The 21,415-nt window shown below is 48.3% G+C and overlaps 1 protein-coding gene across 1 annotated transcript in view; it reads left to right on the top strand.

Annotated features, from left to right (window-relative positions):
* The window catches only part of BPIFB4 (BPI fold containing family B member 4), a 32,295-nt gene extending 14,427 nt beyond the window's left edge, over positions 1 to 17,868 (top strand). The window contains exons 12-18 of the mRNA XM_032142574.2: positions 1,455 to 1,508; positions 3,947 to 4,117; positions 6,673 to 6,740; positions 9,198 to 9,240; positions 11,032 to 11,095; positions 13,870 to 13,946; positions 17,530 to 17,868. Coding sequence (XP_031998465.1) covers positions 1,455 to 1,508; positions 3,947 to 4,117; positions 6,673 to 6,740; positions 9,198 to 9,240; positions 11,032 to 11,095; positions 13,870 to 13,946; positions 17,530 to 17,553 — 501 coding nt within the window. The 3' untranslated portion in view covers positions 17,554 to 17,868. The remainder of the gene's footprint in view (positions 1 to 1,454; positions 1,509 to 3,946; positions 4,118 to 6,672; positions 6,741 to 9,197; positions 9,241 to 11,031; positions 11,096 to 13,869; positions 13,947 to 17,529) is intronic.
* The last annotated feature ends 3,547 nt before the right edge of the window (positions 17,869 to 21,415 follow it).

Here is a 21,415-nt window from a genome sequence, read left to right as displayed (position 1 = left end):
TCCACTCACTCACCCACCCATTCATCAACTCACCATCCTTCAACCCATCCATCTATCCATCCATCCACCTATCCACTCACCCACCCACCCATTTACCCATCAACCCACTCATCCATATCCACTAATCCATCCACCTATCCGTCTATCCATTTATCTATCCATCCACCCACCCATCCACCCATCTACCCACCCATTTATGCATTCCTTCACAAGTCATCCATCCATCCATCCACCAATCCATTCATCCATTTATATATCCATCCACCCACTCACCCATTATCAATCTGTCTGTCTGTCTCCCCGTCTGTCTGTCTACCCATCTATCTTATCTGTTTTTGAGCAATTTGAGTTTTCAGAGACATCATGACATTTCATTCCATAAACTTCACTGTGTGTCTCCTAAGAACAAGACATTCTCCACAAAGCCATCATACAAATGATGCCAACATTTGCTTCCATTAAGAGAAAAGTCTCCACTTGGTGTCCATATATAGTTAGCACTCTCTTGCACTTGCACTTGTCATTGTCCCCTTTTTAACTAAGAGAGAACAGAGCTCATGCCCAAAGCTCTCCACAGACAATGATATCCATGCAGAAGGTAATGGCATTATTTTGTTTTTATTGTATTTGGTTTTACAGTTGCCATCTCTTTGTGTCAAGTGGTACTGGCTTTCCATTTTGAGTATTTGAGGTCATAAGAAGTAAGCCAATTTAAAGATGCTAAGTAAATAATAGTACAAGTGGTTCAAGGATGTGGCAGAGGTCATGAATTGAGTGGACACTGAGTTATGCAAATGGACTTGATGCTGCTCTCCTTGTTTTAATAATGTTTTAATAATTTAAAAGGAATGACATTTGTTTCTTTCTTTCTTTTTTTTTTTTTTTTTGAGACAGTCTTGCTCTCTCATCCAGGCTGTAGTGCAGTGTCGCGATGTTGGCTCACTGCAACCTCCATCTCCTGGGTTCAAGCAATTCTCCTGCCTCAGCCTCCCAAGTAGCTGGGATTACAGGCATGTGCCATCATGCCCGGCTAATTTTTGTATTTTTAGTAGAGGCAGGGTTTTCACCATGTTGGCCAGGCTGGTCTCAAACTCCTGACCTGAAGTGATCCACCTGCCTCGACCTCCCAAAGTGCTGGGATTACAGGCATGATCCACCGTTCTCGCCCAAGAATAACATTTTTAGAGGAGAAATATTCAGGTTTTGCCTGTTGTTCTTTGAGACACTCCTTGGTCAGCTTAAGTCAGCCCAGGCCACTTAACCACAAACCGGCTACCGTGATCTACGTATGGCGATGATGGCTGGATAGGCAGGACTCCCCCAGGGGTCTTTAAGGGAGAGAAGACACCCTGCTGGGTGTTGTAAAGCATGTAGGAGTTTAATCACTGTATTAGCAACTCCTGTCTGTACCGATAACCTCCAGGATTCACATGGCCCTTCTTCTTGTCCTATAGTTTGAAGAGCTTCCTCCACTTACAACAGCCACACTGGGAGCCCTGATCCCTAAGGTATGTAAGGTGGGCAGGTCCCACTGCCTTCAGCCTCATTCTCTATCTTGTTGTTTGAGAAACTGGATTGGAAGGGAAGATGCTCAGCGCTGGGGTGGGGTGCTCTCCCCTGAACCCCTGCTTGGGAGTGCAGTGACGGTGACAAGGGCTTGCAGGCTAGACCCCCATGGGTGGGGGCGGGGGAAGACACAGAGGGTTGAGGTGGAAAGACCCTGAATTCTATGGGTGGTCCAACCTGCATAGGGCTAATCCTAGCCTGGCCACTTCCCTTGCTGTGTGACTTTGGGGAAGAGTCTTAACATCTCTGAGCCTTAGCTTCCTCATCTGTCTAAAAAGGCTGCTGATACCTATTCCATAGGTTATCTTAGGAAGGTAAATGAGGTGATGTATGTAAAGGTGTCAACATGGGCCAGGCACACTCGGGTGCACAGCTGCTAAGAGGGAAAAGCCAGGCCTTTGGAACAAACAGACATGAGTCAGCACATCCCAGTCGTATGACCTTAGGCACACAATTCCTCTCTCTGAGCCTCAGTTTCCTCATCTGGAAAATAGGGTAACCATGCTCACTTCAGGGGGTGGCTGTGGACCTGCAGTCTGTACTCAGGCAAGGAGCAGGCATTTGATCAACGTGAACTATTATTACTGTTGTTAATAATTACACATTATTTCTTTTTTAAAAAAAGCAAGTGTGCTTTTGTCCAATTAGTGACCATATAGAGTTGGAACAAAGGCCTTTCCCACCCCAGTTCTGGTCCCATGTCTGGTTCTGGGCCTATTACCTTGCACCTGGAAGCAAAGGGCTCTGTACCTAGTAAGTGTTATGCAGGTGCGAATGATGGCTGCAATCTATAGCCGTTTTAGACGTTTTTCACCTCTTTTCTGCCTGCCCTGTTTAGTTCTGGGTGGAATTCATAGGCTCTAGGGGGAGAACAAACTCAACACGTGGTCACTATTGCCCTCATGTGGCTGCAAATTGAACACCGGAAGCATCATTCTTTAAGGTGATAACAGTGGCAGCTCCAGCGAGCAAGTGGACCCCTCAATCGACTGGACCTTTTATTTACTGGGTCACTTCCTATGTGCACTGAACTTTACAGCTTATGAAATTGTTTTTTAGATTATACTTTTTCTTTCTTTTTTTGAGACAGAATCTTGCTGCATTGCCTAGGCTGGAGTACAGTGGCGCAATCTCAGCTTACTGCAAACTCCGCCTCCCGGGTTCAAGCAATTCCCCTGACTCAGCCTCCTGAGTAGCTGGGACTACAGGCATATGCCACCATGCCTGGCTAATTTTGTATTTTGAGTAGATATGGGATTTCACCATGTTGGCCAGGCTGGTCTCGAACTCCTGACCTCAAGTGATCCGCCCACCTCAGCCTCCCAAAGTGCTGGGACTGCAGGCATGAGCCACAGCACCTAGTCAGAATATACTTTTTCAGTTGGTTCTGATCATTCCCTCTATCCATGGGACCAGAGAGGAAACAGAGGCTCAGAGAGGTCACATGATGAGGCAGTAGCAGAGCTGGGGTAGAATAGGGACTCAGTCCTCAGTGGCGCTGGGACTGCAGCAGGGGGGATTCAGGCTGGACACAGCAATGTGTCCTGGAGACCCAGGCTGCACGGAGTCACCAGGGGAGGGGACTTCTTTCTATTTCTTTTGAAAATAATATTGTGGTTTTGCCCATTTCTCTATGGTCAGTTAACATATTTAAGAAGTATATTCCTTAAAGTATGTATTTTTGGTAAGTCAATCATTTGATAAATATGGCAAACTGCCATTTTATGAATTGTCCCTTTAGTAAATTAGCTTTCAGGGAATCAAACTGCAGCAAACAAGCTCAAGTCCCTCCAGCAATCCGGGCCCGGGGGGCAGCCTGTGCCTTGCCTGGGACCTCCCTGTGGGATTCCCCAGGCGTGGACTTCTCATTTCAGGAACAGTGTTCAGAGGCAGTGGGAGGCCCTGGGCTCCGAGCCCACAGACATGCACTGGCATCTTAACTTTCCTCCTGGCCTTGGACAATTTCCTTGGCATTCCCCTCTGAGGCCCCGTTTTCTCATCTGTAATGTGGAGAAAAAAATACCCCATGGGTTGTTGTAATGATTGAATGAAATTAAGAATGTCCATTCAGCACCTGGCCAGCATCCCTGGGAGACCCCATTTCACTCAGTACCAAGTTTTGAGCATTTCCAGGTGTCAGGCATTGAGCCTGAATTTTGCCGGCATGATCACAGTTATTTCTCATAGTAACCCCATGTGCAAGGCTCGGAGAGGGCAGCTCCTTGCCCAGTTCTCACAGTGGGTCAGTGGCTTTGCCTGTGGTTTGTTGGACTCAAGCAACATGAGACCCCGGTGCTCTGTGTTTAGAGGTTGGCTGATAACCCCCTGGGTACCTCCTATGCTAAGGGCCCCGCCCACCTGGCCTGGTGCCTGCCCACAGGTGTTCCAGCAGTACCCCGAGTCCTGCCCACTTATCATCAGGATCCAGGTGCTGAACCCACCATCTGTGACGCTGCAGAAGGACAAGGCGCTGGTGAAGGTGTTGGCTACTGCCGAGGTCATGGTCTCCCAGCCCAACGACCTGGAGACTACCATCTGCCTCATTGATGTGGTGAGTGTCTGGAGGTACTGGTGGCCCCCAGCTGGGCCTCAAGACAGAGCCACATGGTCTCCTGGAGCCCAAAGACCTTTCAAATCCCCTCAATCCCCACCATCATGACTATGGGCCCAACTTTGGGGCCAGAGGCTCTAACCCAAATCTAGCCTTTACCACTTCCAGCTACATGACTTTGGACAAGTCACTCCCTATCTCTAGACTAGAATCTTAACTCTCTTGCTGGCCTTGCACAATTTGCTTGGCATTTCCCTCTGAGCCCCAGTTTTCTCATCTGTAACATGGAGAAAAAATACCACATGGGGTTGTCGTGATGATTGAATGAAATTAAGACTGATTTTCTCCTCCACCACAGGGGGATGGCAGTAGGGCATTAGTAAGATGCTCAGAGCAGTGCCTGACATACCCTAAAGGCTGCCAAAGTGTTAGCTGATATTATTCTCACAGGTTGTATATACCCAGTGTGTGGCCAAGCCAGTCTTGGTCATTCATTCAGCAATATTTGTTGAGCACCTACTATGTGCTATGCTTTGTACTTGACACTGGGGAAAGGGGAAATGAGACAGATGGTGCCTGCTCTCTTGTCCCTGGTACCTAGCAGGGGACTGATACAAATACAACAATTTTCACAATGATTTCATAGAAAGGAATCCTCTTAAAATGTGAACCATGGCCAGGCATGGTGGCTCACACCTGAGAACCCAGCTCTTTGAGAGGCTGAGGTGGGTGGATCACTTGAGGCCAGGATTTCGAGACCAGCCTTGTCAACATGGTGAAACTTTGTCTCTACTAAAAATACAAAAATCAGCCGGATGTGGTAGCACACACCTGTAGTCCCAGCTACTCGGGAGGCTGAGGCACGAGAATCGCTTGAATCCGGGAGGCGGAGGCTGCAGTGAGCCGAGATCGCACCACTGCACTCCAGCCTGGGAGACAGAGCAAGACTCCATCTCAAAAAAAAAAAAAAAAAAAAGTGAACCATGTCTCTCCTCTGCATTCCTTCAATTCTGAAATAAAATCCCATCTCCTGACAATGGCCCACAAAGTCCTCATGACCATCCCCTCATCACCTCTGAGCTCCTCAGTGTTCCTCCAACATGTCAGGCACTGTCTGACCTCAGGGCCTTTGCACATGCCGTTCCCTCTGCCTGGGATGCTCTTCCCCCAGGTATCTGCATAGTTACTCACTTACTTCCTTTTTTGTTTTTTGTTTTTTTTTCTTTTCTTTTTAAATGTTTATTAATTTCTTTTTGCACACAAAACAAACATTTTCTAAAAATACATACAAACAAAAAGATGCGTATCAAACATATTAGGAAGGTTGCACATGGGAAGTCGGGTTGTTTTTTTTTTCTTTGAGATGGAGTCTCACTCTGTGGTGAGACCCTAGGCTACAGTCTAGTTTAGGGCCCAGCACATAGTAGATGCTCAGTAAACATTGGTCAGAGGAATGTGTTAAGCTGTGTTTAATGCCATTTCCCCCTCCATGATTAAGGCTTCAGGCTTTGGACTCAGACACTTGGGACTCTGGTCCCACCTGCTGTCTTCCTGCTAGTCCCTCCTACTCCCAGAGCTTGAGACCAAATGAGCCACTTCTAGTTGGGAATCAGGTGCTCTAGGCTGGAGCATGCCAAGCCACAGAGTGTGGGGGTTCTTGTGTGGGCCTTATAAGATGGTAGGTTAAAGGGTCGAATCTAGCCCACAAGTGGAAATGGCTGTCCCAATCTGTCCTCCATCGATCAGCCTCTACTGTGTGGAGATTTTCCACCAGCAGCCCAGAGGTTTGTGTGAGCCAGCCCGGCATCCTGCAATGACTGCTGCTGTCCCAGGGATGTGGCCCTGACTCCTCCCCAGCGCACAGCTCTGCCTGGCTTGGCCCCTTTTCACTGCAGCCTCACGAACCCTTTTACCTCCTTGCTCTCTGGCCTCCTCTCTACCTCTCTAATGCCAACCTCTTCCCTGCCTCCGGGCCTTTGCCCATGCCCTCCCCACTGCCTGGATTACTCTCCCACCCTCTTTTCATCTGGCCAAGTCCCACATACCCTTCAGTCCTCAGTCCAAACACCATTTCCCACACCAGCTTACACCCCTGCCACGTGCACCCAGAGCCCCTAGTTCCTCATCAGGCCAATCATCGTGGTCATTGTTATCTACTAACATCACCTGAATTTGTCGGGAGCTTACTGTTTTTTCATAAAGCCAACTTTTAAATTCAATTTATTTTGGGTGGGAGGCAGGGAAGGAAAAAGGGATTTTCCTACAAAAAGGCCTCTACTTGGAGAGAGAGAGAGATGAGCCTGGGCCTTTTATATCCTCTCCTGGGGGATGGGACAGTTATGATTCACTCCAGAGGGGGTGCAAATCCATTATATGGTGTTAACCAGGAGTCTCATGCTTGTAAAAGGAGGTCTGACCCAGGCCTCAGGGAACAACCTGCCATCATGCTCAGGGTTAACGAAGCCCTAGCTAGCACTGGGCACACAATGACTCCTTGGCAAGCACTGGCCAAGACATGATGGCAGTGACGTCTTTCTCCTTTCCTTTCCCTCCAGGACACAGAACTCTTGGCCTCGTTTTCCGTAGAAGGAGATAAGCTCATGATCGATGCCAAGCTGGACAAGTAAGGGGCTATGCTGCCTTGGGGTCCTGATGGTGCTGGTGCTGCTCATGGAGGAGCCACCAGGGAGCGGGTAGAGGTCTCCTGTGTGGCCATCAGGGCTGGGTAAACCCAAGGGGCTGCAAAGGTGATGATGGCTCATGCCTGCCAAGACCACTGTCACAAGCCAGGCAAGGTGGGTGAAGCCATGAACTTAGAAAGAAACTACTGCCAAAATCAACAGTCAGTAATAATAACGATGCTGGGGGGTGGGCACAGTAGCCCATGCCTGTAGTCTCAGTGCTTTGGGAGGACGAGGCTGGGGGACTCATTGAGGCCAGGAGTTTGAGACTAGACAGAGAAACATAGCAAGACACCATCTCTACAAAAATAGAAAAATTAGCTGGGCATAGGTACACACCTGTAGTCCTAGAAAAAATTAGCCGGGCTTGGTATCATGTGCCTGTAATCCCAGCTACTCACGAGGCTGAGGCAGGAGCCCAGGAGCTCGAGGTTGTGGTGAGCTATGATTGCGCCACTGCACTCCAGCCTGGGCAACAGAGCGAGACCCTGTCTCTAAGTAACAATGATGATGAGGACGAGGAGGAGGAGGATGCTGGTGATGATGACACACCAGGCTCTGCTCTATGTACTTGAAGTGTACGTATTATCTTGTTTCTCCCCTCCGATGGTCCCAGTGGAAGTCAGGGCTATTATTCTCCCTTTGTAGGGAGAAAACTAGGGCTGGAAACAGTGGATTTACTTACCCAGGGCCACCCAGCAAGTACATAGAGGGGCTGTGAGCCAACCCAGGTTCGTGTAATCTGCTGCATTGGATGGGTACAATCATGCGCTTTGGAGCCAAGCAATATGGGTTCAAATCCTGATGTGACCACTAACTGGCTGTGTGATATTGGCCAACCAACTTCACTCTGAGCCTCAGTTTTCTCATCTGAAAATAGGGGTAATAGTCACTACCTCATAAGATTCATAAAAAGAATAATTATTATTCATTGGATGCTTTCTGTGTGCCAGGTATTTGGCTAAGTCCTAGGTGTGTCTTCATTTAATTCTTTCTTTTTCTTTTCTTTTGAGCCAGGAGCTCGCTCTGTTGCCCAGGCTAGAGTGCAGTCATGGCTCACTGCAGCCTTGACCTCCCCAGCTCAAGCGATCCTCCTACCTCAGCCTCCCAAGTAGCTGAGATTACAGGCGTGCACCACCACGCCAGACTAATTTTTACATTTCTAGTAGAGACGGGGTTTCGCCATGTTGGCCAGCCTGGTCTTGAACTCCTGGGCTCAAGTGATCTGCCCGCCTCGGCCTCCCAAAGTTCTGGGATTACGGGCATGAGCCACTGCACCCAGCCTTCCTTTAATTCTTTATATCAGCCTATGGAAATAAATACTATCATTATTTCCATTTCAAGATTAAATGAGGTCATATGTAAAATTTTTAGCACGTGACTAGATCATTGTAAGCTTTTCTTTTACAACCAATATTTCTTAAGCCCACGAATGGCAGTTACTCATGATTAATATAGTGCACATCAGAGACATCCAGGAGTTCCCAAGGAGGCAAGATTCAGCCTGCGGCCTGGATAAGGAGTAGGGGCCAGCTGGGCAAGAGCTGGGGGTTTCCTGCAGGGAGAGCAGCATGGGCAAGCTTCGCAGAGAGGAAAAGGGCACGGATACTGTGGGGTGCAGTGCCTGAGAGGGAGAGAGGCTGGGTAAGGAAGTCAGGAAGGAAGAAAACATGTCCGAAGCGGACAGTCTTGTTTCCTTAGAAGAAGCCTTTATTTCCCTCCTGCTGGACACCGAGCTGATGCTTCTGAACAGCCCCAAACGATTTTCTCCCCACGGGCAAGCCCGGTCTGGGCTCTCGGGTAGGACTGACAGCTGCATTGAGATTCAGGTGCAGCAGGATGGAGGCCCTTATAGAGCAGAATGAGACCTCAAACCCCGGCCTCAGCCTCCCGTCTCAGAACAGCACAACAGCGAGAGTACAGGCTCAGGGTGGGAGGCCTGGGCTATCCCTCCCTGGCTCTGTGGCTGCAGTAAATTACCCTGGAGCCTCAGCCTCCTGCTCCACTGGATGGCTGGAAGGATTACACGAGGTGATGGCGATCACTCATGCACGTATGGCAGGGGCTCTGGAGCAGCGCTTTACGGGAATACCCCCTTTAGTCCTAGCAGCCACCCACTTTGCAGATGAAGAAACTGAGGCATAGGAAGGTAAAGTACTTTGACTGAGGCAAAGCTATGATTTGAGCCTTCTCCGTGTGGTGCATGAAGCCCTTAGCGTGGTGTCTGATGTGTAGTTAGCGCTCAGCATGTGAGAGCCAGCATTGTTCTTATTAAATCCCTGCAGATGGAGAGTGATTGTGAGGATAGTGGAGGGGCTTCTCACAATTTGTTGCAATGCAAGAGCCTTATGATTTCCAGGCAATCCCTGCTTCTCACAGGCTGTTTTCTTCATTTACAGGACCAGCCTCAACCTCAGAACCTCAAACGTGGGCAACTTTGATGTAAGTACCACACTCAGGTCCCAGGGCGAGATCTTCTGGGAAGGAGCCCAGGACGGGTCTTCCGGGAATGGTGTTCCCGTGAGGCTGGCTGGGCATGGGCAGTTTGTGAATTCCAAAGTGTTCTCGTCAACACTAGCAGCCCTCATTTTGCAGATGGACAGATGTAGAAACTGAGGCCCACAAGTCAAGTGAGGGGCAGAGGACAGACTCGCAGCTCCTTCTACTCCGCCTCGGGTGCTGTCCCATGTTAACTGGCTGCCCCATGGGGGGCCACTTGGCCCAAATCGCTCCATTTCAGGGTGAGGAGGCACAGTGGCAGCCTTGTCCTACAGGACCCCTTTCCTCCTGGAGTTAGGAGCCCACTGACTCCTGTGTGACCTTGAGCGATATCAACCCGCTCTGACCCTCAGTTTCCCCATCTGTAAAATGAATACAATTTGAGTTCATTTCTAACCTCCCTTCTTGCCCCCTGGGTTGTGGAATTCTGCTTTTCCAAGGGTCCAGGAATCTGAGATGCTCACATTCTAGAGTTGGGTCCTGTTTTATCTCTTTGTTCACTCTTGGGTGCCCCACCCCCACCTAAGGCTTCAGAAACACTCCTTCCTCCCCACCCCCCACCTCCGCTTTTTATAAATTGACAACTAAGCATCTGCTAGCTTTCTGGGGCAAGCTTGGATGAGATTTCCACATGTGCAGAAAAAGTCAAACCCATTCATTGTGTTGCTTATTTTATAGCTTTTCTAACCCAAAAAGCTGCAGCCTGTGAAGCCGATCTTGCCAGCTTCATTTTATAGGGAGAAACTGCCCAAGGCTTCCCAGCTGGTTGGGGCAGAGTTGGGACTAGAACTGAAATCTCTGGACTCCAAGTGAAGAAAGGGGCTGACAGTATAAAATTAATGAATATGAAGCTATCGAGATGGGCCCTAGGCACTGAATTATGCTTTTTTTTCTCTTTTAATGAGATTTTCTCATTTAATCCTTACCATCTTGTTATGATTTGGGTATTATTATTACACCCATTCTTCCAAATAAGGAAGGTAAGCTCAAGTGACTTGCCCAAGGCAACAGAGCTAGGAAGAGGCACTGCCGGAAAGTAAGTCAATGCCTTCACCCTGTGCAGATTGGAACGTCAGGCATGTTACATATAGGGGCTTATGTCTGATTTTTATAACCACCCTGTGAGGCAAGGGTTACTCACTCCTGTTTTCAGATGTGGAAACCAAGACTTAGAGAAGTTAAGGGAGATAACATATGAAAAGCCTCAAGGCCGGGAGTTTTACATGATCTCCCCACCATCCTTACCGTGTCCTTGCAAACTCAGCTCACTGACCCATTTTACAGCTGAGGAAGCGGAGGGTAAGAGAGGTGAAGGGGCCTGTCCAGAGGCCCACGGAGGCTGAGCTGGGATGGGAACCTGGGGTGTTGGCTCCAGGACCACTGGGGCTTCTGTGATGCCATGACGGTGCCATCTGGGCCGGGCCACCCTGAAACCTGTGCTCTGTGCCTCCCAGGGAAGGAACTAGGCCTCCCTCAATCCCTGCTTCACAGGGGCCTTGGATCACCGCCCATGCTGGGCCTCAGTCTGCCCATCTGCACAATGTGCAAGTGGACGGGGGGCACCTTAAGGCTGCCGGTGAGAAATTCTGGGGTCCCAGGGATTCTGACTGCCAGAACCTAGACTCTCCCAGAGCAGCTCTGTGTCTCCACCTTGAGCCAGGGGAGCAGACCCAAGGGGCCCTCTGAAGCTGAGCAAACCCCTGCCCGGGCTCTGTCCTCCTTCTTCCTCTGCAGATTGGCCTCATGGAGGTGCTGGTGGAGAAGATTTTTGACCTGGCATTCATGCCCGCAATGAACGGTGAGAGTGGGTGCCTGTACCTCTCTGGGAGCTTGTGGCTTGGGTACTGGGGGATACTGGCTTGTTGAGCACGCTGGATGTGCATCTATCCTACCTCAATAGTATTTCTGAGCACTTCCTTAGAAGCGTGTTGATGAAAGCTTCCAAATCCAAATGTGGCCCCCAAAGTTCCAGCACCTTCCTATTTGCTTCTTTCTTGTTTGGCTGATTGTTTTATTTTTCGGATTATCTGTGAAAATTCTGATTATGTATGAACATTGTATGTGTGCAAATTTTAGAAAATATAAAACAATTAAAAAAAAAACTCACCTCGCAGAGGCAATGAATCTCAACATCTGAGTATATTTCCTTCTAAACTCTTTTTTCTCCATTTTTTCCCCATATGATTGAGATATTTCCTGACTCATATTTAAACATGCATTTACTTTTAATTATACAGGAACTACAGGAACACATTCTTACTGTGAGAAGTTCTATTGGTGCATATAAAGCTAAAGTTGCTCTTACCGACATCCCCAGCCTCCTTCCTAGCCCAGAATCTGCCCCGCTAGGCAACCATATCGAGTTACGAGGTTTCCTTGCCCGACTTTATAAACAGAATAGACTGAGCTTGCTTTGCTCTCTGGGGCGTCTCAGGAATGTTACCGGGAAGGCTGCTTGTTGAACTGTGGGGGTCATCGGCTACTCACACACTGGGACTGGGAAACTGCCTAAGCCCTGGGGCCACTGGGCCCCAGACTCTCTTCCACTCCTGCTTCCTGGGTGAGAAGACAAGGAGGGCTGGCACGTCCCAGCTGATGTCATCAGCTACACCAGAGGGGGTTCTTTTGGAGCCATCTTGATGTCAAACAAACCCTTGTTCTGGGCCTGTGGCCAGAGGAAGCCGAGTCTCCCTGGCGGGGAAAGTGGTGGTTCCCCTGTGAGAGGATGGGGTCAGGTGCTGGGCTGGGCTGACCTGGGAGGGAAGAGACGGAGCCTCTTGCCTGGCTTAATCACTGAGAGTGGTGTGAACTTGGGGGCGAGTCTTTTAATCATACTGAAGTGCAATTCACCATTTTCAAAATGAGAGCTTAGACTAGGTCCATAGTCCCCAACGTGAGCTCCGTAAAGCGTTCCATGGCTGAGCAAGTTTGGGAAGTGCTGAAGATACTCCTGCAGGGTAGATTCACAATGTCCTTCGCTTTTTGAAAAGTCCTGCTGGAATAGGGAAGTCTGTTAAATTTCACTTAATTTACTTCCCCTATCCACCCTTTCCTACCCCACTTCTTTTTCTCTCTTCCTGCTCTGTCTCTAGAACAGTAATTAGCAGGTGTACTTAGGCTCTGACAATCTGAAAACAAACAGCACATTCCATGGCAGAGTCAATGGCTGGGGCTCCACGTGCACTTTCCATTACTTCACTTGGCAAACATTTGCCATCTCCTCTATGACTGGGCAAAGGGCTGGGTGATGCTGGGGACACAGTTCTTTTCTTTCTTTCTTTCTTCTTCTTCTTTTTTTTTTTTTTTTTGAGATGGAGTCTCACTCTGTGGCCCAGGCTAGAGTGCAGTGGCGCGATCTCAGCTCACTGCGACCACTGCCTCCCGGGTTCAAGAGATTCTCCTGCCTCAGCCTCCGGAGTAGCTAGGATTACAACTGTGCACGACCACGCCCAGCTAATTTTTGTATTTTTAGTAGAGATGGGTTTTTGCCATGTTGGCCAGGCTGGTCTCAAACTCCTGATCTCAAGTGATCCACCCACCTTGGCCTCCCAAGGGGACACAGTTCTTGCCTTCAAGGAACTCACAATGTGGTGGGAGTGACAGATACAGAAACAGATAATTAATATTTTACGGTTTCTCTAACAGAGCAGTTCGGAGGTGGGATGGGGGTGCTGCAGGAGCCTAGAGTCGTTTGGGCTCCAGAAAGCCTCGCAGAGGAGATAACATCTGAACAGTCTCAGAGAGGGATGCTAGGGTGAGAGAATGTGCGCCAGGTAGGAGGAACTGCAAGGACAAAAGCCTAGAGGCATAAAAGAAATTGCCAGGGCCGGGCGCAGTAGCTTAAGCCTGTAATCCCAACACTTTGGGAGGCTGAGGCGGGTGGATCACGAGGTCAGGAGTTCAAGACCAGCCTGACCAATATGGTGAAACCCCATCTCTACTAAAAACAGAAAAATTAGCTGGGCGTGGTGGCGCATGCCCGTAGTCCCAGCTACTCAGGAGGCTGAGGCAAGAAAATCATTTGAACCCAGGAGGTGGATGTTGCAGTGAGCTGAGATAGCACCACTGCACTCTAGCCGAGGCAACAGAGCAACACTCAGTCAAAAAAAAAAAAAAAGAAAGAAAAGAAAAGAAGAAAAAGAAAAAGAAATTGCCAGGCGTGGGCACCATGGCTCACGCCTGTAATCTCAGCACTTTGGGAGGCTGAGGTGGAGGCAGATCATCTGAGGTCAGGAGTTGAAGATCAGCCTGGCCAACATAGTGAAACCCTCTCTCTACTAAAACAAAAAACAAAACAAACAAACGAAAAAAAGCAAAAATTAGGCATGTTGGCGTGTGCCTATAATCCCAGCTACTTGGGAGGCTGAGGCAGGAGAATCCCTTGAACCTGGGAGGTGGAGGTTGCAGTGAGCCGAGATTGTGCCATTGCACTCCAGCCTGGGCAACAGAGCGAGACTCTGTCTCAAAAAAAGAAAAAAGAAATTGCCGATCTTCTTACAAACACTGCCGGCTTCGGGTGAGACCAACACCTCTCGGACCACTGACCATGTCTGACTGTTTTTTATTTTACAGCTGTGCTGGGTTCCGGCGTCCCTCTCCCCAAAATCCTCAACATCGACTTTAGCAATGCAGACATTGACGTGTTGGAGGTAAGAGGAGATCGAGCTCCACTCTGCTTTTCCTCCCTGCCCTTTGCTCGTCACCTTTGACCACTGCATTCAGGCCAGGAACTTGGAAGAGGAAGAGAAGAGGAGGGAAGAGGAGGAAACAGGGTCTTCTTCCTTCCAAGTATGGGGCTGAGGGAACAAGGAACAGAGCTGTTAAGGATCCTTAAAGACACTCTCCCATTCACAGTCTCATTTAGCCCTCACCACAGGTGTCATTGTTGCCATCTTACAGATGTGAGAACTGAGGCTCACAGCAGTAAGGGGCTTGCCCAAAATGGAATGTGGTATAGTTCATTGGAACAACTTTTACTGAGCACCTACTGTGTGCCAGGCACTGTGCAGGGGCCTGGGGATCCAGCAGTGAACAAGGACAACCCTGGCCCTTGCAAAGCTCTCTCAGCCCAATGGGGAGATGGCTTTTCGGTAAATATTCCCGAAGTAATTGGCTAATTATAATCATGGCAGTTGCTTTGAAGTTCACATGCAGGGGCTCTTGTTTCCACTATAGAAACCACCTGTGCCCAATATCTGAAATTTGGAAAATATGGAAAAGATTAAACAAACATGTATGCATCCATATATGTGTGTGTGTGTGTGTGTGTATATATATATATATACATACATATATACAATCCAGCAATTCCCCCGAGAACATTTTGCTGCTTTTCATTCCAGTCTTTCTGAAGTTTTATTTTTAAACATGGCTTTGCTCAGGGAATCAGTAGAGCATTGGGGTTAAAGAACGAGGGCTTGGAGCCCAGTGACCCCGGTTCAAATCCTAACTCTGCCAGTTTCCAGCTGGGTAACCTCTCCAAGCCTCCATTTATTTCCTCTATAAAAAGGGGCTAATCATAGTACCTACCCATAGGGCTGCTTTTAGGAGAAAATGGGATTCTACGTGTAACGTGCCTTGCACAGGCCTGGCACATAATAAGCACTTCTGGAAGTGTCCACCATTATAAATACCATCACTATAATAAAGGATGCTGCAGTGAACATCTCAATGCATAAACTGTTTCTCGATTCTAGATTTAGTTCCTTGGAACAAATTCCCAAAAATGGAATGAATGGGGCCTTTGCGCCAGATTGACAATTTCCTTGCCGAAGGAAATTGCCCCTCACATTTGCCCCTCACATTCATGGCAGGCTCGGACCCAGGGAACAGCCCCCTTCCCACATTAGGGGGTCAGTCAAGGGAGGTGGACAATGACCTTGGATGGGCAGTGTGGGCAGGGGTCAGATGCTGGCTCTGGGACAGTTCCCTGCCCTGGCCCGGTCTCTTGAGATCCTGCAGGACCTCAGCACTGCTTTGAGCCTCAGTTTTCTCATCTGAAAATGGGGAACAATAATGGCCACCTCATACAGTTTGTGGTGAGAAATTAAACGAGATAGAGCATTGTAGTATAAAATGTTATTATTCACTTCAACAAAGGGGTTAGGAAACAAGAACAGGATTGGCACAGGTTTATCATCATCATCATCATAATCTCTACTATTTACTGAGATGTTCAGTGCCCCATGCATAGTTTTTCATGGATTTGGCCTTACCACAGCCCTGGTTGATGTTTGCCCTCACTTAGTAGATGAAGGACTTGAGTATCAGAGAGGGTAGGCCATTTGCTCAAGGTCACCCAGCTGGTGAGAATTAGAGTTTCCACCAAAACAATGTGAAGCAGCTCAAACCAATGGCTCTTGGTGGGGCTGTACTACACCCTCCCTGGCCCCCAGGGCCTTTTTGAAATTGGTAGAGATGAATTTTTCTTTCCTGAATGTGTGCATATTTTCATATCAAAATACATATTATTTTATTATAAATGACTTACCTTTTCTTTCTCCTTTATATTCTGGTAAGGGAATTATACTGGTTTTTGAAATATAGGTATACACGTGTTATAGAATCTGTGAACCTTATTCCAGAATAATAAGGGAGATAACACAAATGCCTGTAATAAAATGTATAATGGGTATTGGGTTTGAAAGGTTTAAAGAAAACCTCAGTCCCAGGCTTGACCCTGTAGGCCCCCTGTAAATGGCAGCTGCCATTATTATTACTATTATTATTATTATTATATAAGTCTGGCCATTTATTTTAACTTTTTACTTTGAAATAATTTTAGGCACACAGAAAAGTTGCAAACATAGTCAGACAATTCCAGAATACCCTTCTCCCAGCTCCCCCTAACGTTAGCATCTTACATAGAGTACCATAATCAAAACCCGGAAATTAACATTGGTACAAAACCATGAAGAATCTGCAGACGTATTCACCAGTTCTCCTTCCATTGTCTTTGGTCTGGTTCAGGGTCCAGTCAAGGACCCCCTCTTGCATTCAGTTGTCACGTCTTTTTAGAGTCCTCCAAGGTGGGACAGTTCCTCACCTTTTCCTTGTGTTTCATAACCTTGACATATCCGATGAGTCTGGCCCGTTTTGTGCGATATGCCCTGGATTTGATGGACGCTTTTTTCACAATTGGATTGAAGTTTTGTATTTTTGGCAAGAACACCACAGAAGTGACGCAGTCCCCAATGCATCCTTTCAGGGGGTACCGATGTCCATGTGACTTATTCCTGGAGGTGTTCACTTTGAGTGCTTGCTTAAGTGCTTCTTCGCTGTAAAATTACTATTTTTCCCTTAGTAGCTAATCCATCTCTTGTGAGGAGGTACCGGGAGACCATGCAAATATCCTGTTTCTCGTTAGACTTTCTCCCACTAATTTTTGCCATTCAGTGTTCACGGTTTCGTCTGCAACTGTTATGATTGTGGTGTGTGCCTAATGGTGATATTCTGCTTCTCCAGTTCCTTTGACATGTGTCAGCTGGAATTCTACCGAGGAAGAGCTGTCTCTTCTCTTCCATTTGTTTATTTATCCATTTAATTATTTATTTCTGTCGATAGAGACTCATGAATTTTTTTTGGGGTCTATGGGTTATCATCTCTTACTTTTATTATTTATTTTGTTGAAGATTTTTTTTTTTTTTTTTGAGAGGGAGTTTTGCTCTTGTCACCCAAGCTGGAGTGCAATGGCATGATCTTGGCTCACTGTAACCTCCACCTCCTGGGTTTAAGTGATTCTTGTGCCTCAGCCTCCCAAGTAGCTGGAATTACAGGTGCGTGCCACCATGCCCGGCTAATTTTTGTATTTTTAGTAGAGATGTGGTTTCACCATGTTGACCGGCTGGTCTCAAACTCCTGACCTCAGGTGATCCACCTGCCTCAGCCTCCCAAAGTGTTGGGATTACAGGAGTGAACCACCACGCCTGGCCAAAGAATTTTATTTTTTAATTATGAAAACTGGATTTTGGAAGACTGTGAAGAGGGACTCAGGCCTACTTCTCTTATTTTGGGGAATAAGGGGATGGGAAGTGTCTTGCCCAAGGTCCTCTGCACAGGGCCAGATAATGACATGGCCAGGTGCTCCTCGGGCCTGCACAACCCCTTTATCTCCACTGTTCAGAGTTACCACTTCCTAGAAACATGACTGGCCAGATCCGTAGGCAGGTGAGTAGAAAGGTTCTAGCCAGAGCCACCCCACCCCTCACTGGCTACTCTGTTCTGCCATCCAAGGACCTTTTGGTGCTGAGCACATGAGTGACAGAGGCAGAGATGCTGCTGCAACTGGAAGAAGCTGGAACCAGTCCCGGAGAGGCTCGGCCTGGAAAACAGTCCCCTGCCCAGAGTCCCCTCAGCCTCCATGACAGGTCCCTCCCTGGCCCCCCAACCCTCTTCCTCCCTTGCCCCAACCCCGAGAAAGGGTCCAGCCACTACCCCGTTGGCAAACATTCCCTTCCATGGTCAGCCTGCCAGGAGGAGGGGAGTCACCTTGGGGCTGGAGGCCTCTCAGACCCCATCCTGACAGCAGGCTGAGTATTCCCACTTTCAATAAAAGACTCCACTTTCCCCGCACTTGTGATGAGTTTCCATGAAGGACCCTCCCTCAGGGTCTGGACGGTTTGGGGTTTTTTCCCTCTTTGGCTGCGCCTGGGCACTTGGCAGTTGTAGCTACAACTGCGGGGAGGATGATCCCTCTGGGGACAGCGGGGGAAGCAACCTGTCTCTTCATATTAAAACAACCACACAGCATTCTACAGAGAGGGTCCCCTGCCACCAGGACAGCTTTGTACCTCACTACTCTCAACTCTGGCATCAGGAGGTCATTAAAGTGCAGGAGTTTGGGAGTAGGGAGGTTGAGGTTCAAATCCCAACTCTGTCACTTGGTTGTGTGACTTGATGAGGTCCTTAGCCTTTCTGAATCTCAATTTTCCCATCAGCAAAATGGATAATAGTAATAATTATTATACTCCAAAATGAGTGTGAGGATATTAAATAAGATCAGGTATTTCTGAGGCACTTAACACTGAGGCTGACATGCAGTAGGTGCTCAATATGTGCTCACTGTGGTTAGTAACAGAGTCCACTAATTCCTAAAGCGTGAGCTTGTGGAACCCCTTGCCTCTAGTCAGAGGTAAACTCAGGACAAGGAGGGGTCCTTGGCATGTCTCTTGGCCGAGACAGTGCCCAGGGGATCCCTCCTAGGGACAGTGCCACATCTCCCTGTGGAGCCATAGGGCACATTCAGGGCAGTTTAGGAGAGTTATTTGATCCCAGCCTTGAGGGCATGCAGAAATACTGAAGTCCCTTTTATATAATTAAAGATTTTTTTTTTCCTCCTAGTGATTTTTAAAGACTTTTTTTTCAGGTGTCTGTTGTTTTCTTTTACTTAAATATCAGGAATCTAAGCTACTGGGTTGTCGGGTTCAATATTAGATTTCTGGCTTCACCATCCACCCATTCTTGCATTCACTCACTGTCTAGCAATGATTTAGAGACTGGGATTTCTACACTTGAAAAGGGACACAGGGCTTCCTCATGAAGGTTAGGTTCTAGTCCATGAGACAGACTTCAAATAATTACGGCCTAAGTAAACAATAATGAGTAAATCAATAAACAGAGGCCATTTGAGATTGTCATGGGGCTATAAAGGGAATAAACAGGGACTCCTACAGGGGAGGGAAGGGGAAAGGAGGTGGCACCATTGGGTGGTCAGGGAAGGCGTCTGAGGAGGAAACAGGAGGAAACACATCATCAGAGACCCTTCTGGGGGCCTTCACAGCCCACCACCCTTCCCTCCGCAGCTTCCTGGGTCTAGGTCCCTCCTGGTCTCCTTGGTAACGCCCAAACCCTAACCCCTTGGAGAAGGAAGGGGCTCAGAAGGAAGTAGGGTGGGACTTCCTGTCCAGCCCGCCCAGGGGAGGACTAAAGAGGAGGAAGTCCTTACTTAGAGGGTGGTGCTTGGGGAGGAGGCTGCTCCATTCCTGTCATGGCTGCCCTCTCTTTCCTTCCACTGTGTTAGAACCACCTGCTGTAAATCCATGTGAATTCATCCATTTGTTTCCATCCCTGCACCACCCTGGTTTCACTCCCATCATCTCTCCCCTGGGCCACTGCTCCAGCCTCCCTACTGCTCCCCTGCCTTCTACTCCTGCCCTGACTGATGGAGGGCAGGTGAGCCCCAGAATTGGGGCTTATCCCAGGAGGGTTCTTGGCTTCTCCCAGGAAAGAATTCAAGGGCAAGCCAGTGGTGTCAGACAGCAACTTTTATTGAAGCAGCAGTGCATGGCAGCAGAGGGACTGCTCCCTGCAGAACAAGGCTACCCCACAGGCAGTGTGCCCAGAGGAGCAGCGGATGGGCTGTTGGCAGCTGTATGTCAACCCACTTTTAATTATATGCTAGTTAAGAGGTGGGTTTTTTGGAACTTTCTGGGAAAAGAGCTGGAAGTTTCTGGAACCATTTAAGTAACTTCTCAGTTGTTGCCATGGCCCACTGCTGTGGCATTTGTAAACTGTCATGGCCTGGTGGAAGTGTCCTTATGCTAATGAGCAGTGAGGGCAACTAGAGTCACTTTTGTGGCCATCTGCTGGTTTTCCCTGGATCCCCCACTGCATGCTGTTTTGACCAAATCCTGCTGTGATTAGGAGGGTCACGATCAAGGTTATGACCAGTGCTTGGAAAACAAGTCCTGGTGATCTCCTACCTCTCTACCATCCATTCTCCACTCAGCTGTAATAGGACTGGATTTTTAAAACTGCAGATCCAATCACTTCCTTCCGCAGGTTTTCCTTCCATGCGCTTTTCATGGGCACAGAGCAAAATCCAGACCCTCACCACTGCCCACAAAGTCCTGCAGGGTCTTCTCCCAACCCCGTTCCCCAGCCCACCTCTCCCTAGTCCCCTGCTGAAGAAGAGAAAGTGAAGCCCTCCACGGGGCCCTCCCACCCTTTCCTCAGGAGGCCTCACACCAAGTTACGTCGGACATCTTAAAACATACCCACATCCTTTAACAAGTTTGATTTATTCTGCTATTCAGTTTTTGAGAGGATTTTTGAAACTTAAGAAAAAGTTTTGGCATTATAAATAACTCATTTCAGCCAGGCACGGTGGCTCATGCCTGTAATCCCAGCACTTTGGGAGATGAAGCCAGGTGGATCACCTGAAGTCAGGAGTTCAAGACCGGCCTGCCCAACATGGTGAAACCCTGTCTCTACTAAAAATACAAAAAAATTAGCCGGGCGTAGTGGCGGGTGCCTGTAGTCCCAGCTACTCAGAGAGGCTGAGGCAGGAGAATAGCGTGAACCCGGGAGGCGGAGCTTGCAGTGAGCCGAGATTGCGCCACTGCACTCCAGCCTGGGCGACAGAGCGAGACTCTGTCTCCAAAAAAAAAAAAAAAAAAAAAAATACAAAAATTAGCCAGGTGTAGTGGCATGCCCTGTAATCCCAGCTACTTGGGAGGCTGAGGCAGGAGAATTGCTTAAACCTGGAAGGCAGAGGTTTCAGTGAGCCAAGATCGTGCCACTGCACTCCAGCCTGGGTGACAGTGTGAGACACCGTCTCAAAATGAATAAATAAAAAATAAAATAACCCATTTCATTTTCCATTGGGTCTGATTTCTCAAAAGTGAAATGACATGCTCATGTGTTCTTGTAAAGTGAAAAAATGGAAGGATTTGGGAGACCAGGGAAGGAGGAAGAGACTGGATTGGGCCAGATGAGAATTTGGGCAGAGCAGCATGGGGCTGAGTGCCCAGATGATGGTGGATGGTCAGGAAGGCTTGGAATTCTGGAGAAGAGAAGTGAAGCAGGATGTGATTAGTGCTGCTGACCCAGGAGAGGGGCCTCAACACCTGAACTGATGGTCCAGGGCTCAGACCACACTGCTCCATTCTGCTGCTCATAACAGTGGATCAAACCATCACTGCACCCTGCATTGACAATGACAAAACCAAGTGAATGGTTGTTTTAAATTTAAACACAAGGAAAGCCTCACTGAGCATCTCTACCAGTTTGGGATGATACAGAGGTTTCACTGATGACCAGAGATGCTCCTTAAAATGTCAGGATTCCGGCTGTCTGTGTGTAAGTGCTGTAGGCTCCTGGAAGCCCTGTGTGGCAGCAG

The sequence above is a fragment of the Hylobates moloch genome, unplaced genomic scaffold (assembly GCF_009828535.3).
Source record: "Hylobates moloch isolate HMO894 unplaced genomic scaffold, HMol_V3 SCAFFOLD_21, whole genome shotgun sequence".
NCBI lineage: Eukaryota > Metazoa > Chordata > Mammalia > Primates > Hylobatidae > Hylobates > Hylobates moloch.
Note: the sequence above shows the minus strand (reverse complement) of the source record. Positions and strands in the feature narration are given on the sequence as shown.